The sequence below is a fragment of the Peromyscus californicus genome, unplaced genomic scaffold (genome assembly GCF_007827085.1).
Source record: "Peromyscus californicus insignis strain IS unplaced genomic scaffold, ASM782708v3 Scaffold_4__1_contigs__length_199733344, whole genome shotgun sequence".
Lineage (NCBI taxonomy): Eukaryota > Metazoa > Chordata > Mammalia > Rodentia > Cricetidae > Peromyscus > Peromyscus californicus.
The window spans coordinates 52,493,796-52,507,987 of record NW_026294562.1 but is presented as its reverse complement, the minus strand read 5'-3'; the positions used below and the strand labels follow the sequence as shown (position 1 = coordinate 52,507,987).

The 14,192-nt window shown below is 53.0% G+C and overlaps 2 protein-coding genes across 3 annotated transcripts; one reads left to right on the top strand and one right to left on the bottom strand.

The window, feature by feature from the left end:
• Window positions 1-122: 122 nt before the first annotated feature.
• Window positions 123-2,299, bottom strand: Rom1 (retinal outer segment membrane protein 1). The gene is made up of 3 exons (XM_052713711.1): window positions 1,329-2,299; window positions 696-942; window positions 123-605 (listed from the first exon to the last, which is right to left on the bottom strand). The coding sequence occupies exons 1-3, from the start codon at window positions 1,916-1,918 to the stop codon at window positions 387-389; spliced, it is 1,056 nt and encodes a 351-aa protein (XP_052569671.1). The 5' UTR covers window positions 1,919-2,299; the 3' UTR covers window positions 123-386.
• A 135-nt stretch (window positions 2,300-2,434) lies between these two features.
• On the top strand, window positions 2,435-14,190 carry Eml3 (EMAP like 3). Of its 2 annotated transcripts, none has more exons than XM_052713708.1 (22): window positions 2,435-2,710; window positions 3,535-3,706; window positions 3,783-4,040; window positions 4,135-4,248; window positions 5,439-5,509; window positions 5,652-5,775; window positions 6,004-6,174; window positions 6,340-6,409; window positions 6,494-6,604; window positions 6,989-7,084; window positions 8,133-8,288; window positions 8,429-8,570; window positions 8,932-9,083; window positions 9,165-9,290; window positions 9,372-9,503; window positions 10,492-10,559; window positions 11,065-11,153; window positions 11,237-11,334; window positions 11,464-11,551; window positions 13,133-13,231; window positions 13,490-13,620; window positions 13,705-14,190. In XM_052713708.1, exons 1-22 carry the CDS (start codon window positions 2,689-2,691, stop codon window positions 13,906-13,908), a joined length of 2,694 nt encoding a protein of 897 aa, XP_052569668.1. In that variant the 5' UTR covers window positions 2,435-2,688; the 3' UTR covers window positions 13,909-14,190. The 2 variants fall into 2 exon arrangements, with proteins under 2 accessions (XP_052569668.1, XP_052569669.1); XM_052713709.1 differs by having other exon boundaries at window positions 2,436-2,710; window positions 5,442-5,509.
• Window positions 14,191-14,192: the final 2 nt, after the last annotated feature.

The following is a 14,192-nucleotide window of genomic DNA, read 5'->3' as shown; positions in this document are numbered from 1 at the left end:
CAAACCTCCTTGCTGCGCTCTAATCCCTACACAGGCAGCCTGTTCCTACACAGGCTGGCTCCTCCTCTGCACAGACATAGTCCTTCAGGCCCCATCCCCTAGACAAGAGAAAGAGCAGAGGCTTCCATCCAAAAACTTTATTGTCGAATCTGTACACTAGAAACAGTCTCCAGTCCTTTGGGTCTCTTTCCTGTCACTCTGATCTATTCTCAATCTTGATGGTTTTGGCTGCAAAGGCTGGGCTCCAGGACACCTGGACTCCTCCTCATTCCGGTCTGCCTCTGACTGCTCTAGCTCCTGTAATCCCAGGACCTCGCCTTCCCCAGCCTGAGTAAAGAATGGTAAATTTTCCATATTTGTCCACCCCCACCCCCCACTTCAGGTTACTAGGCCTCAGGTAGAACCTCCTTGGGAGGTTCCTCTTCTGGTGGGGCTTCCTCAGGTGCTGGCTTGTGGGCGATTCCTCCCTGTAGCCATGCGGTTTTCAGTATGTCTCTCAGCCCACCAGGAAAAAGATAGCCCTGGGTCTCTCCTTCCCCGTCAATGACTCCTCCAAGCCCCTCCAGCGCTGTCTGCAAATACCGCAAGCCAAGGAGCACTAGAGTCTGTGGGGAAGCAAGTGGAAAGATGATGGTCAGTGGACTTGGGACCACAGGGCTGAAAGTGGAAGGAGGCGGGGCCCTTGGCTGACTGACCTGCAGCAAGAAGGTGACAGCCAGCATGCTTCCCAGTGTGCCCGACAAACCCTGCAGATGCCCCAGCAGCACCTCATGGCACCCTTGGGCCCAGAGGTTTAGGTTGGGCTGCCGAGGATCGAAGAGTGGGTGGGCATAGGGGTCCGAGAGCTGGCTTTGCAGGCAAGGCCTGGGTGAGTGGGGGTTGCAACAGGAGAAGGGGACTCCATCAATCAGGTATAAACCTTCCACATTGCTCTGAATCCGGCTGTAAGGGCATAGGCAATATAGTTACATGGCTGCAGACAGAGGCCTAGAGGAGCAGCTGAGGGCAGAGGCAGTTGAAAAAAAATTACTGTAAAACATCTACTGAGTGCTTTACTATCCAAGCATGCTTAATTTATCTCCACAACTCTGTATAAGATAGGAGCTTATCTGGAAGATAAAGACAGGTATAGTTATCTCCATTTTACAGATGAGGAATGGGTCCAGAGTGGTTTGGCAACATGCCCTGGACAGCACAGCTGATAAATAGAAGAGTTGTAATCCATTCTCTCAGCCACTCTGCTCTATTTATTGCATGTCTGAGTGAGAATTTCAAGACAAAGGAGGGAGTCTAGGGAGAAGGAAAAGAAAAGCAAATCAATCACTCACTCAACCACATCTTGGTCGCTGGGGTCCAGGTAACGGTTGCTGACCCATTGGACACCAAACCAATCCTTGTAGCCATGGCGTCCGCAGCAGTGGTACCTCAACTGCAATTCATCCATCAGTCGTTTGGCCTGACAATGTCCAGGCACCTCTGTGTCCTTGTAGTGAACCAAGGCAGCCTCCAGGCCCTCCTCCAATCCCTGGTGCAGACTTACAGGCAAAACCAGAGTTAGCCCCAAGGCAAGGGCCAGCAATCCCCCGCCTGCCGCAGTGCCAGCCGCCAGCAGTGGACTCAGGACCCCTCGCCACGGAGGGTATCGAGCTGCATCCAGACTCGCTCGGCTGGCTCCTGCGCCCCCTAGTCCTGTGCCTAGAGCCACTGCTCCTGCTGCCAGGGCAGTCTGGGGCAGGGCAGGGAATGAACAAGAGGGAGCCAGAAAGGTGCCAAGGTGCCACAGCTGTACCAGGAGGTGCCCACTACAGAGGAGGGTGAGGCCACCGGCCAGTGCCAGCAGCCAGGAGAGGAGCCAGAGCCCCTGCGCCAGACGGATACGGGGTTGGAGGGGCAGCACCACGGGCAGCACCGGCGCCATCTCCCATCTCTGCCCAAGGGAGTGAGGAGCCGTCGGGGCTGGGGGTTGGCTGGGGCAGGCAGGATGCTGAGTCAGCCCAGCCTGGCTTCAGCAGGGCTAATGCCATCCTGACCCCAATACCCTGGGCATCCTCCCACTTCAGCCTTAATAACCCTCTGCTAGCCCCAATTCAGGATGCCTTAGTCGTGCCCTTTAGGAAAGGCCCCGCCCCCAGGCAGAAGGCCCATTTCGTGACCCCGCCCTGGCCTTTCGCGGAAGTGAGAGTTTGGTACGCCCGGCTCCGGGTGTAGAGACCCAGACCTCAGGCCCTGGGTCCCCTCCCAAGTCCTCTGGGAGCCTGGGGCCCGGAAGCCCGGCTAGAGCCTAGCTGGGTGAGAGGTCAGCCGGGTGTCCCCGCCCCCGGCCAGACCCTCGGGGGGCCCGGACAGGGAAGGGTTACCTGGCGGCCCGCCCCCCCTCCGGCCCGCCCCCCTCCCGCGCTTGCTGGCGACTCCGGGTCCCGAGCCTGTTTGTGCTGCGGCGCTGGGGCTCGGGTCGGCCCTGTCACTGCACCCCGGGGAGCCCACCCCAGGAGAGTAGCAGGCCCCAGTTCCACAGCGCCCCCTCCAAGCCTTGTCCCCGCGCCCAACAGCGCCCCCCGGGGGTGGCACGGCATCCCTCCGCGCGCGCGCCCCGGGTGCTTCCTTCCCCTCTCCCAGCCATGGCCCCCGCGGCTTAGACGCATCGGCCGCCGCCGCCGCCGCCGCCGCTCGGAGTAACGCGGGGGCCGGATGGACGGGGCTGCGGGGCCCGGTGAGTATGGGGCGGGGCGGGCGGCATGGCCCGGATTCCGGGAGCGCCAGCCCGACGGGCGCTGCCAGTGCTGGACGGCTGTCTAGTGGCGTGCTCGCGTGCTCTGACACCCCAGGGGCTCTGAGCATCCTCAGTTCTTCAGGTTGTCCCACTCTAGTTCCTAAGAACCTCCTACTGTCACTTCGGACTTCCTTAATGTCATTTTACTCCTTGGTTCTCTTAAGTTTCCCTGACCACTGTGTCACTCTGGGCCTCTTCCCCGGGAATTCCGGCTCTTTTTATTTCTGACTGCCACAGTTACATTGGGATGTACACTGTAACTGTTCTCCGCTGATACTCTGTATCGTCACCAGATCTCGTTTCTTACACCCTGGCCCCTCAGTCTGACTTTACTGGCCTGTTCACTTTCTAGCTTGTTGACTGCGCTTGCATTTGGTAGAGACTTGCATTTGCTGGTGGGATGAGAGGGCTGTAGTTCCTCACCAGTTTTGCGCTTGCCATCTCTCTCTGGCTCCCACGTACCTCGGCAGTATTCCATACCGCCCCACCCCCCCCACTCCGCCCCGGTACTCCATGGTACTCCCTGTCTTTCCGGAGGCTGGGGTAGCAGCAGGAAGGCAGCTTTGCCAGGCTCACTACATGCCCTGCTAGGAGGAAGCCCTTGATCCTCTACCATCCGTCTTTTCCCCTCTGGATAAGCCTCCAATCTTTGGACTGCTTGAAAGGGGTAGTCCTATTGGATTGTAAAGTTGGGCAGGAGGACAGAACTCCCTTAATCTTCCAGGTAGTGGCACTTTTCTGAGTGTTTGTTGCCCATTCTCCAGGTGAGGGCCCTGCTCATGAGACCCTGCAGACCTTGAGCCAGAGGCTTCGGGTGCAGGAAGAAGAGATGGAACTGGTAAAGGCAGCCCTGGCAGAAGCCCTTCGTCTGCTGCGGCTGCATGGCTCCTCCACCTCCCTGCAGGGCTCTGGCACACCAGCTCCAACAAGGGACAGGTATGCATGTCAGCATGCTCGTTCTTCCTTCCTGGGAACTTGGGGGCATCACCTTGATCTGCTGTCTGCCCTGCAGCACTCCAGCTCCCCCAGGACTGCCACCTACATGCAGCCCTTCCTTGGTGAGCCGAGGCACCCAGACAGAGGGAAAGTTGGAGATGGAGCCATCCTCTGAACCACCTGGCCTGAGCAATGGGCCTCCAGCTCTTCAGGGGGCCAGTGAAGAGCCTAGTGGGACCCAGTCTGAAGGAGGATGCAGCAGCAGCAGCGGGGCAGGCTCTCCTGGCCCCCCAGGGGTCCTTAGGCCTGTGCAGCCCCTTCAGCGGTCTGACACGTAGGTGTCCTCTGGTGGAAGCTGAGAGGGGTGGGAAGTCTGGGAAGCAGGACTATAGGGCTTGACTTTTCACTTTTTCATTCTGCCCCACCAGGCCACGAAGAAATTCCTCCTCCTCCTCCTCCCCCTCAGAACGGCCCAGGCAGAAACTCTCTAGGAAGGCAGCTTCCTCGGCCAACCTGCTATTGCGGTCAGGGAGCACAGAGAGGTGGGTAAGCCTTCCCTTCTCCCTTTAGCTTGCTGTACCCCAGGCTCAGTTTCTTGACTTTCTCCATTCCTGGGTGGGGTGGGTGACCTCATTACCCAACAGGAAGAAAGAAACAAAGCATTCCTTGGTACTCCTGCAGTGTTCTGGGCACTGCACTAAAACTCTCCTCCATGTCATTTAGGCCCTGTAACAAATTTGCTGAGTAGGTGGTCCCTTGTGCTCTCCATTGACCAGGTGAAGCAGGCTCAGAGAGGGCAATCAATTGCCTGAGGTCACACAGTCAAGCTCGGAACCCAATTTCTCCTGATTCTAGTTCTGCTAACCTTTTCATATCACAACATACCTTTCAAAATTCTGAGAGCTCAAAGCTCCCATGACGTTTTATTTACTTAGTTGAGACAGGTTCTCACACTGTAGCCTAGGTTGGCCTAGAATTCACTTTGTTGCCCAGGTTGGCCTAAAAGGCATGGTAGTCCTCCTTTCTCGGCCTCTGGAGTACTGGGAAGAGACCTGGCAGCTCTGGTGATTTTTCACAGATGGCTGTTCGCAGAGTGTCAGCCGATCCCCCTCTCCCTACAAAGTCCTGCCACTCCTGCGCCACTCCTGGGCCACAAGGGAATATCCCAGAGCCAGGAAGTGTTGTCTTAGTGGACCTGAAGGTCCACTCTAGCCTTGACCTTTCTCGGCTTCTACTTTATTCTCTGAAGAGCTATTGTCAGCTTATCATCCAGAGACAGTGACCTCTGGAATCGACTCGTCATTTTCCTTTTGGGAGATTTTGCCTACCTCCCAGATTCCTGAAAGGCAGGGCTGGTGTACACTCTGGTTTCCCTTTGGCCCCATTTTACAAATACGGGAATAAAAAGGTTGGTAGAGAGAGGCCTAGAAGAAAGGGCACAGGCTCTATGCTTCATAGTCCTGTTCTCTCATCTTTACACTGCCTTCTCTTTCTTCTCCCCTTTCCTCCCCCATCTCTTTCCTTCTTTTTTCTCTCCTTCTCTCACTTCTTCCTTTCCTTCTTCTCTTTCTTTCTTTGGAACTAAAAGCCCCCATCTCTCTGGTGCGCTGTTGCTCTGACAGCGACCCCACACCAGCAGGCTGACTGGGACGAACCTCCTGTCAGTATCTTGCCCCTCCCATCTCAGGTGTTGGGACTTGATCCTAGTCTTTACGCTTTTACCTCTTCCCAGTAGCCGTGGGAGCAAAGACCCCCTCTCCAGCCCTGGGGGTCCTGGATCTCGGAGGAGCAATTATAATTTGGGTATGTACAGGAGGAACTTAGATGATGGAATTAGGGTTTGGGCTATAGCCCTAGGAGCTACTTTGGGGGATCTGCCAGGTATGGTGGGTATGTTGCTATGGCCTTCTGGAAGGGAGGCTTACTTCTCTGCTTGTCTCTGTAGAAGGCATTTCAGTGAAGATGTTCCTTCGTGGCCGCCCCATCACCATGTACATTCCATCTGGCATCCGAAGTCTTGAGGAGCTGCCCAGTGGCCCACCCCTGGAGACCCTCAGCCTTGACTGGGTGTATCCTATCCCCTCCAGTTCCATGGGAACCACCCCTTCCCACTATGGGTCCCCCTTCCTTCTTTACAGTTTCTTGCTGTGTCCGTGGGGTCAAGGAGTCCTCTGAGTCATTCCATACCACCCTGCTGTGGATGGTAATACCGAGCAGAACTTTGCCATTTTCATGCTTCACTCTTTCTCCTCCTGTCTTTGGTCTGGCCCTTTCCTTGACCGTGGTCCTCAACACAGTTATGGGTACAGGGGCCGTGACTCTCGCTCTAATCTGTTTGTGCTGCGCTCTGGGGAGGTGGTCTACTTTATTGCCTGTGTAGTGGTGCTGTACCGGCCTGGGGGAGGCCCAGGGGGCCCTGGAGGTGGCGGCCAGAGACATTACCGGGGTCATACAGACTGCGTTCGATGGTGAGGGCCTTGGGGTTTGGGGCTGGTGGGCTTGACAGGAAGAGGGTCTAGCTGGGGGTGGAAGGGCAGAAAAGACAATGGCCTTGCTGCTTCTTAAGCAAGGTGAAGGTGTCTTAGGTGGTCTTGAGAGACCCCCTTTCCTAGAGTTCTCCTCCCTCCACTCAGCCTTGCTGTTCACCCTGATGGTGTTCGTGTAGCCTCAGGACAGACAGCTGGAGTAGACAAGGATGGGAAGGTAAGGTCAAGTCAGAATATCAGCAGCCAGGATGACCTTACAAACCAGTTTTCTTCACAGTTCTGACCCCTTCTCTTCCAATAGCCCTTGCAGCCTGTGGTTCACATCTGGGACTCAGAGACGCTTCTAAAGCTGCAGGAAATTGGACTGGGTGCCTTTGAACGTGGTGTGGGGGCCTTGGCCTTTTCAGCAGTGGTGAGCTGGGCACAAAGCTTCTAGACTCTTGTTGGTTGGTTTTTTGAGGCAGGGTCTCATGTACCTTAGGCTGGCCTCTAACTCAATGTATAGGTGAGGGTGTCTTTGAACTCTCGATCCTTCTGGCTCTAGCCTCTACCCACCAACTGTTATAGGCATATGCCACCGTGTCTGGCTAGATCCTTCTTCTTGCTTATGATACCATTCTTTCATTTTGCCAGGAAGCCTGGGGGAAGTTCTGGTGTCCTGGGATCATCCAGCTAGTTCTCCTGAGAGAGAGATACCTGTCAACTTCTTTTGCTTTCCCAGCTGTGGTAGAACCTCTGTCTAATGTTAGGAATGTCCAGACCTCCAGAGCTCATAGTGTTGTGTCCCCATCCTCAGGATCAGGGCGCTTTTCTTTGTGTGGTGGATGATTCCAATGAGCACATGCTGTCAGTGTGGGATTGCAGCCGGGGAGTGAAGCTGGCTGAGATCAAGGTGAGGAGCCTAGATGGCTTAATGGTTTCTGAATCTTGGGTAGGGTAGGAATGGTGGAATGCAGACAGTTCCAGACTTACTTATACATACACTTCATTTTTGACTAGGGCAAAGCTCTCAGTTCTCTCAGATTTTGTTTCTTAATCTGTGAACTGGGAACTACAGAAGTTCTAACAGGGGATATAGTTTTTAGGGGGTCAGGTTTTTTTTTTGCAATGTTGAGGGTCAAACCAGGGCCTTGAGTACTCCAGGCAAGCATTCTACCACTGCCCTACACCTCCAGCCTTCTACCAGAGTCTTGAAGGAAGAATTATCCTGGGGCCTCTGGGCTATTGTAGACCAGCCGTCAGGATGCAGATGGAGTTAAAGAGTAGACTTTGGTGGCACAAGCCTGTAATATCAGTTACTCTGAAGACAGCATGAGGAAAGCAGGCTGGGGATATAGCTCAGTAGTAGAGTGTTTACCTAGCACACACAAGGCCCTAAGTTCAATCCATCTCAAATAAATTAAAGAGTCAAGAGCTGGGTGTAGTGGTTCATGCCTGTAATTCCAGCACTTGAAAAGCTGAAGTAGGTTCACTGAGAGTTCTAGGCCAGGCTGGTCTGTAGAGTAAGAAGTTGTCTCAACAAACAAAGGCAAATTAAAAAAAAAAAAAAGCCACTTGTGGTACATACCTGTAAACCTAGCACTTGGAGACAGGAGGATCAGGAGTTTAGGGTTTATCCTCAACTGTCTACATTGGCAGTTCCAGAACTGCCAGAGATACATGAGACTGTCACAAGAAACAAAACAAAACAAAATGCTGGGCAGCCGTGGTGGCACACACAATTAATCCCAGTACTTGGGAGGCAGAGGCAGGAAGATCTATGAATCTGAGGTCAGCCTGGTCTACAAAGTGAGTTCCAGGACAAACCCTGTCTCTTAAGAACAAAGCAGCAACAACCATCACCAAAAAAAAAAAAAAAAAAAAAAAAAAATTGAAGCATCAAAGACAGTGAAGGAGCTGGGGGCTTAGGGTGGCTGAACCAAGTGTCTTCCTTTCTTCAGAGTACAAATGACTCAGTCCTGGCTGTTGGCTTCAGCCCTCGTGACAGCAGCTGTATTGTTACCAGTGGAAAATCTCATGTTCACTTTTGGAACTGGAGTGGAGGAGCAGGGGTTCCTGGGAATGGGACCCTCGCCCGGAAACAGGGTGTTTTTGGGGTGAGGTGTGGATGGGTGAGGTGGTGGGGAGGGGGGTGGGACTGAGTACTGTAGACTCTAATGTGCCCCAGCACCCCCAACTGTCCTGTGACATCTGGTCTTTGCCTTTCACTTTGACCTCTGACCTCTGCCCACTCTAGAAATACAAGAAACCCAAGTTTATCCCTTGCTTTGTGTTCCTCCCTGATGGGAACATTCTCACTGGAGACTCCGAGGGGAACATTCTCACTTGGGGGCGAAGTGTCTCTGATTCCAAGACCCCAGGCAGGGGCGGGGCCAAAGGTATGTGGCTGGGGATAGCTTCTGGGATGTTTGTATCTCAGAAATTCTGTGGGAACAGAGCAGAAAGTTTCCCCTATTTTTACTTTGCAAACTGATGAACCCTCTTGGCAGGGGCTAGTCTAGAAGGGTGGGGAGCCGTATGGTAAAGGAGAAAAGGCTGGGGATTTGGGCTTGTCAGCTCTCAGGTGCCAAGTTCCGTTTTGCCGATATTACCGTGAGCTGAATTGGCAGTCACTAAGCTTAGAGTCTTCTGCAGGTGCTCAGTAACTGGGAGTTATCCTGGGTTGGGATGGTCTAAGCTGCCCCCTCCCTGCTTCTCCAAACTCTTAAGAGCATGACTTACCTAAGGCTTTACCAACAGAGACCTACACAATTGTGGCCCAGGCCCACGCCCATGAAGGGTCCATCTTTGCCCTGTGTCTCCGACGGGATGGGACAGTGCTTAGTGGCGGTGGGCGGGACCGACGGCTGGTACAGTGGGGGCCTGGGCTGGTGGCCCTCCAGGAGGCTGAGGTGAGAGATGGGCTGGGGCAAGGAAGTGGGCGGGGAGAAGAATGGTCAGTGGGCTTCTGACATTCTGCTGTTACTCTGTAGATTCCAGAACACTTCGGAGCTGTGAGGGCCATTGCAGAAGGACCTGGCTCTGAGCTGCTGGTGGGAACCACGAAGAACGCATTACTGAGGGGAGATCTGGCTCAGGGCTTCTCCCCTGTTATTCAGGTTGGGGAACCAAAAGCCAGGGGAAGAAGTAGGGAAGGGGGCTGGGGCAGAGCAGTGGTGACAAGCTATGTTCTGCTGCAGGGCCACACTGATGAGCTGTGGGGACTGTGTACACATCCCTCCCAGAACCGCTTCCTCACCTGTGGCCATGACCGGCAGCTCTGCCTGTGGGATGGGGAAGGCCATGCACTGGCCTGGAGCATGGACTTAAAGGTAGAGTCAGCTGCCCTCGGTCCACCCTGCTACGCCTGTTCTTATTCCTAACATTGCCTTTCCTTTTACATCTGGACAACCAGTTGTTACGGTTATAGGCTATTCAAATATAAATTCTGTACAGACTGGGGAAAGTGATGTTATGCTACCTGGGCACTGCTGCTGCCTCAGGCCTCAACTTGGTTCAGCAGCTAAATAGTTCATCTGTAGCACGGCTAAGTGGTTTGAGTGTCTTCCCTTACTGGGGTCCAAGAGACCTGTCTAGCCCAGATCTTCCATACCCCATCTTCTCTGGTTGCCTTGGAAGGATCCTTTGAAGTTACTAAGATGACAAGGTGTCCATCCAACTTCCCTTACTAGAAAGCCATCTTTTTTTTATTAAACTTAATTTTTTAAAAGATTTATTTACTTATTATGTATATAGTGTTCTGCCTGCATATATGCCGAATGCCAGGAGAGGGCACCAAATCTCATTATAGATGGTTGTGAGCCTCCATGTGGTTGCTGGGAATTGAACTCAGGACCTCTGGAAGAGCAGCCAGTGCTCCTAACCTTTGAACCATCTCTCCAGCCCCCTTACATTTTATTTTTTATTTATTTAATTTTTTTTCTCTTTTGAAACAGTGTTTCTCTGTATAGCTTTAGAGCCTGTCCTGGATCTCACTCTGTAGACCAGGCTGGCCTCGAACTCACAGAGATCCGCCTGGCTCTGCCTCCCGAGTGCTGGGATTAAAGGCGTGCGCCACCACCACCTGGTCTAAATTTTATTTTTAATTAGTGTTTGTATACATGTTTTGGGTGTGATCCAGGCCTTTTCCTCCCCCACTCCCGGGCCCCTGTCCTCTGCATGCTCACGTCTCTGTATTTTCCCTGGCACTTCCATCATGTGTGTTCTGCTGTCCTCCCATCCCTGTCCCTTGAAGCCCCTCCCCTGTCTCATGGGCCCCTTCAAAAGGCATTTTCCTGAATTTACCTTCTCTTTTCTCAGGAGACAGGTCTGTGTGCTGACTTCCACCCAAGTGGGGCAGTTGTGGTTGTAGGACTGAACACGGGGAGGTGAGAAAACACCAGATCTCCTAGGAAGAAAGGCAGGGGGCCTGGGAAGGGCTCTTGGTAACAGGGGAGGAACAAGAGGTGACCAAGGCTCACTTAAGTGTTGAACCCCACCTTTCGTATTTGGGTTTCTCTGTAGTCCAGGCCTTCCTCAGCTAGATTCTTGAATCTGTCATCCAGGATGGGGAAGCAGTGGGGCTGGGAGGAGTGGGTGTGGGTGACAAACAGGGAAGTGACAGGCTCACCGACTCCACAGAGATTTTGTGGTAGGCCTGGCCGGTAGTTTCTGACTTCTTTTCCAGGAGGCATCAGAAACCCTCCCTCAGCTTCTATCTGCCCTTAGCCTCTTCCCATCCTCCAGCTTAAGAGTGCAGTGGTGGCCTCTCTCCAGACATCACAGCCTTTCTGAGGCTCTCTGTCTCACGGAGCACCCTAACTCCCTGCTCAGGGTCTGCCTGGGGGTGGCCCCCGTCCTGCCCTCTCACTTCCCTCCTTTCTCCCCTTTCAGGTGGTTGGTTCTGGACACAGAGACCAGAGAGCTTGTGTCTGACGTCACTGACGGCAATGAACAACTCTCAGTCGTCCGGTACAGCCCAGGTGGGAGCCGCCCCCACCCTGACCCCCACCCTGCACTCGGCGCCTGCCCTGGCTCTTCTGTGTCTGAATAACTCTCTTTGTAGATGGGTTGTACCTGGCTATTGGTTCCCATGACAACATGATCTACATCTATAGCGTTTCCAGTTGTGGTACTAAGTCCAGCCGCTTTGGCAGATGTATGGTAAGGATGCTAGGGTAGAAGGTGGGATGTGTTAATTGTGCACAGAGACAGGGGTCTGGTGCATTAAGGGCTAGTCTGGGGATGGGAAATGGTAGCTGTCTTGTCAAATTCTTGACTCTTGTTCCCCAGGGGCACTCCAGTTTTATCACTCACCTTGACTGGTCCAAGGATGGGAATTTCATCATGTCCAATTCTGGGGACTATGAGATTCTTTACTGTGAGTGGCGGGGTGATGGGGATAATTGAAATGTGTTTTTGTTTTTGTTTGGTTTCTTTTTGTTTTGTATCAGGCTGGCCTGGAATTCTCTATGTGGCCCATGCTGCCTTTGTCACCCTCCTAGTTATGTCTTCTAAGTAATTACAGATGTGGGTGCTGATAGGAGGCTTCTAGTCAGGAGGGATGATGGTATTAGAGGAGCATCAAGCAGAGGGGCTGATATGAAGGTGCGATGGAGTTGGAATTATACACATAGGAGAGATCCTGTGACTAGGTAAAGTACAGTTTCACACAATGTCTTCTTTCCACAAGAACTTGAGGGAGTTGAAAAAAAAAATGGGCCAGGTTTGGTGGTACATTCCTTTAATCCCTGAACTTAGGAGGCAGAGGCAGGCAGATGGATCTCTATGAGTTCAAGGCTAGCCTGATCTACATAGTGAGTTCCAGGCTAGCTAAGGCGACTTAGCAAGACCGTCCCAAAAAAACAAAAACAACAACAACAACAACAAAAAAAACAAGCCAGGCGGTGATGGGGCACGCCTTTAACTCAGGAGGCAGAGCCAGGTGGATCTCTGTGAGTTTGAGGCCAGCCTGGTCTACAGAGCAAGATCCAGACAGGCACCAAAGCTATGCAGAGAAACCCTGTCTCGAATAACCCAAAAAAACCCCAAACCAAAGCAAAAAGCCCTGGCTATGGGGGCACACACCTTTAATCCCAGCACTCAGCAGTCAGATCTCTGAGTTTGAGGCCAGCCTGGTCTACAGTGTGAGTTCCAGGACAGCCAAGGCTACAAAAAGAAACCCTGACTCAAAAAACCAAAAAACAAAACAACCCCCCCCAAAATAACCCCCCAAAACAAAGGGAAAGGAACGATGCAGTAAGAAAAGGTTGTCTTAGTACAGTTTCCCAGGGCAAGTGTGGCGGGGCTCACTTATTTAGGAAGGAAAACTGATGGGAAACTGTTAGAACTTTATCCAGAGGATGAGGCAGGAGGTTGGGAGTTCCAGGTTTGTCTAGGCTAGACTCTCTCTCTTTTCAAGACAAGGTTTCCTCTATATTTTCCTGGCTGTCCTGGAACTTGCTTTGTAGACCAGGGTGGTCTGGAACTCAGAGATCTGTCTGCCTCTCGAGTGCTGGGATTAAAGGCATGTGCTACCATGCCAGACTTAGACAATCTTCTTTTTCTTTTCTTTTTTTCTTTCTTGTTTTTGAGACAGGGTTTCCGTGTAGCTTTGGAGCCTGTCCTGGCCTCGAACTCAAAGAGATTTCTTTTCTTTTGAGACAGGTGTGTGTGTGTGTGTGTGTATGTATGTATAGCCTTGGCGCTTCGCTATCCTAGAACTAGCTCTGTAAACCAGGCTCGAACTCACAGAGATCCACTGCCTCTGCTCCTGAGTGCTGGAATTAAAGGTGTATACCACCACCAAACGGCTGGGCTTAGACTGTCTTAAAGCCAAACCAAATCAAACAACTTCAGTGAGAACTCAGGAAGCACATAGTGAGGTTCATAATGGATGGTTGGCCACACCTGTGATCAGGTCACGTTCCCAACTGAGCTGGTTGGGGCAATTTCTACCTAGGGGACGTGGCTGGAGGCTGCAAACTACTAAGGAATCGCTATGAGAGCAGAGACCGGGAGTGGGCTACCTACACCTGTGTGCTTGGCTTCCACGTCTATGGTGAGCAGTGAAGCCAGCATGCAGAACCCTTTAGGAGGGCTGGGGAAAACAAGGTGGAACCAGTTCTGGGATCAGAATGCTGGGTGTGTGTCCTGTGTGGCAGGGTGGGCATCAGAGCGGCAAATCCAGGCCAAGAGATCCCTTTGGACCTCGGGACTGGGAAGGGTTGTCTGGAGTTCAGTGGCAGCCTGGAAACACTGAACACTGCAGCTCTAGGTTGTGGGGAAGAGGCTTGGCTGAGGCTACCTGTTTTGTTAGGTGTGTGGCCTGATGGCTCTGACGGGACAGACATCAACTCCCTTTGCCGCTCCCACAATGAACGTGTGGTGGCTGTGGCGGACGACTTCTGCAAAGTACACCTTTTTCAGTATCCGTGCGCTCGAGCCAAGGTGAGGCCTTAGGGAACCATTGGGTCCAGGTGGGTAGGCATGGGACCCTGCCACTGCTGCAACTGTACTTTTTTTCTGATTCAGGCGCCAAGTCGTATGTATTCAGGCCATGGCAGCCATGTGACTAGCGTCCGGTTCACGCACGACGACTCATACCTCGTCTCCTTAGGTGGCAAGGATGCCAGCATCTTTCAGTGGCGCGTGTTGGGCGCTGGGGGCTCTGGGCCCGCTCCTGCCACGCCTTCCAGAACTCCCTCTCTGTCCCCAGCCTCCTCCCTGGACGTGTGATCAATGCTGGATGGTCTTGTCTCTCTGGAACTGTGGCCTTGCCCCGCCCTGGCCAAAACCCCTAGGACCAAGGGCAGCCCTTTTTCTGGGTTGGCTTTTTCTTTTTTTGACTTCAGTACATTCACAATTGCGCATTTTCCCGTAGGGGCGAAGCGCCCCATTGCACACGCGATAACGACTCGCTGGCTGAGCCGGGCAACCCCAGCTCTGACTCTTTGCCTGGTGAGGGGCAATAAAATGGAAAAAAAAAAAGTCAATGCCTGATGCTTTTGTGGAGTGCGGCG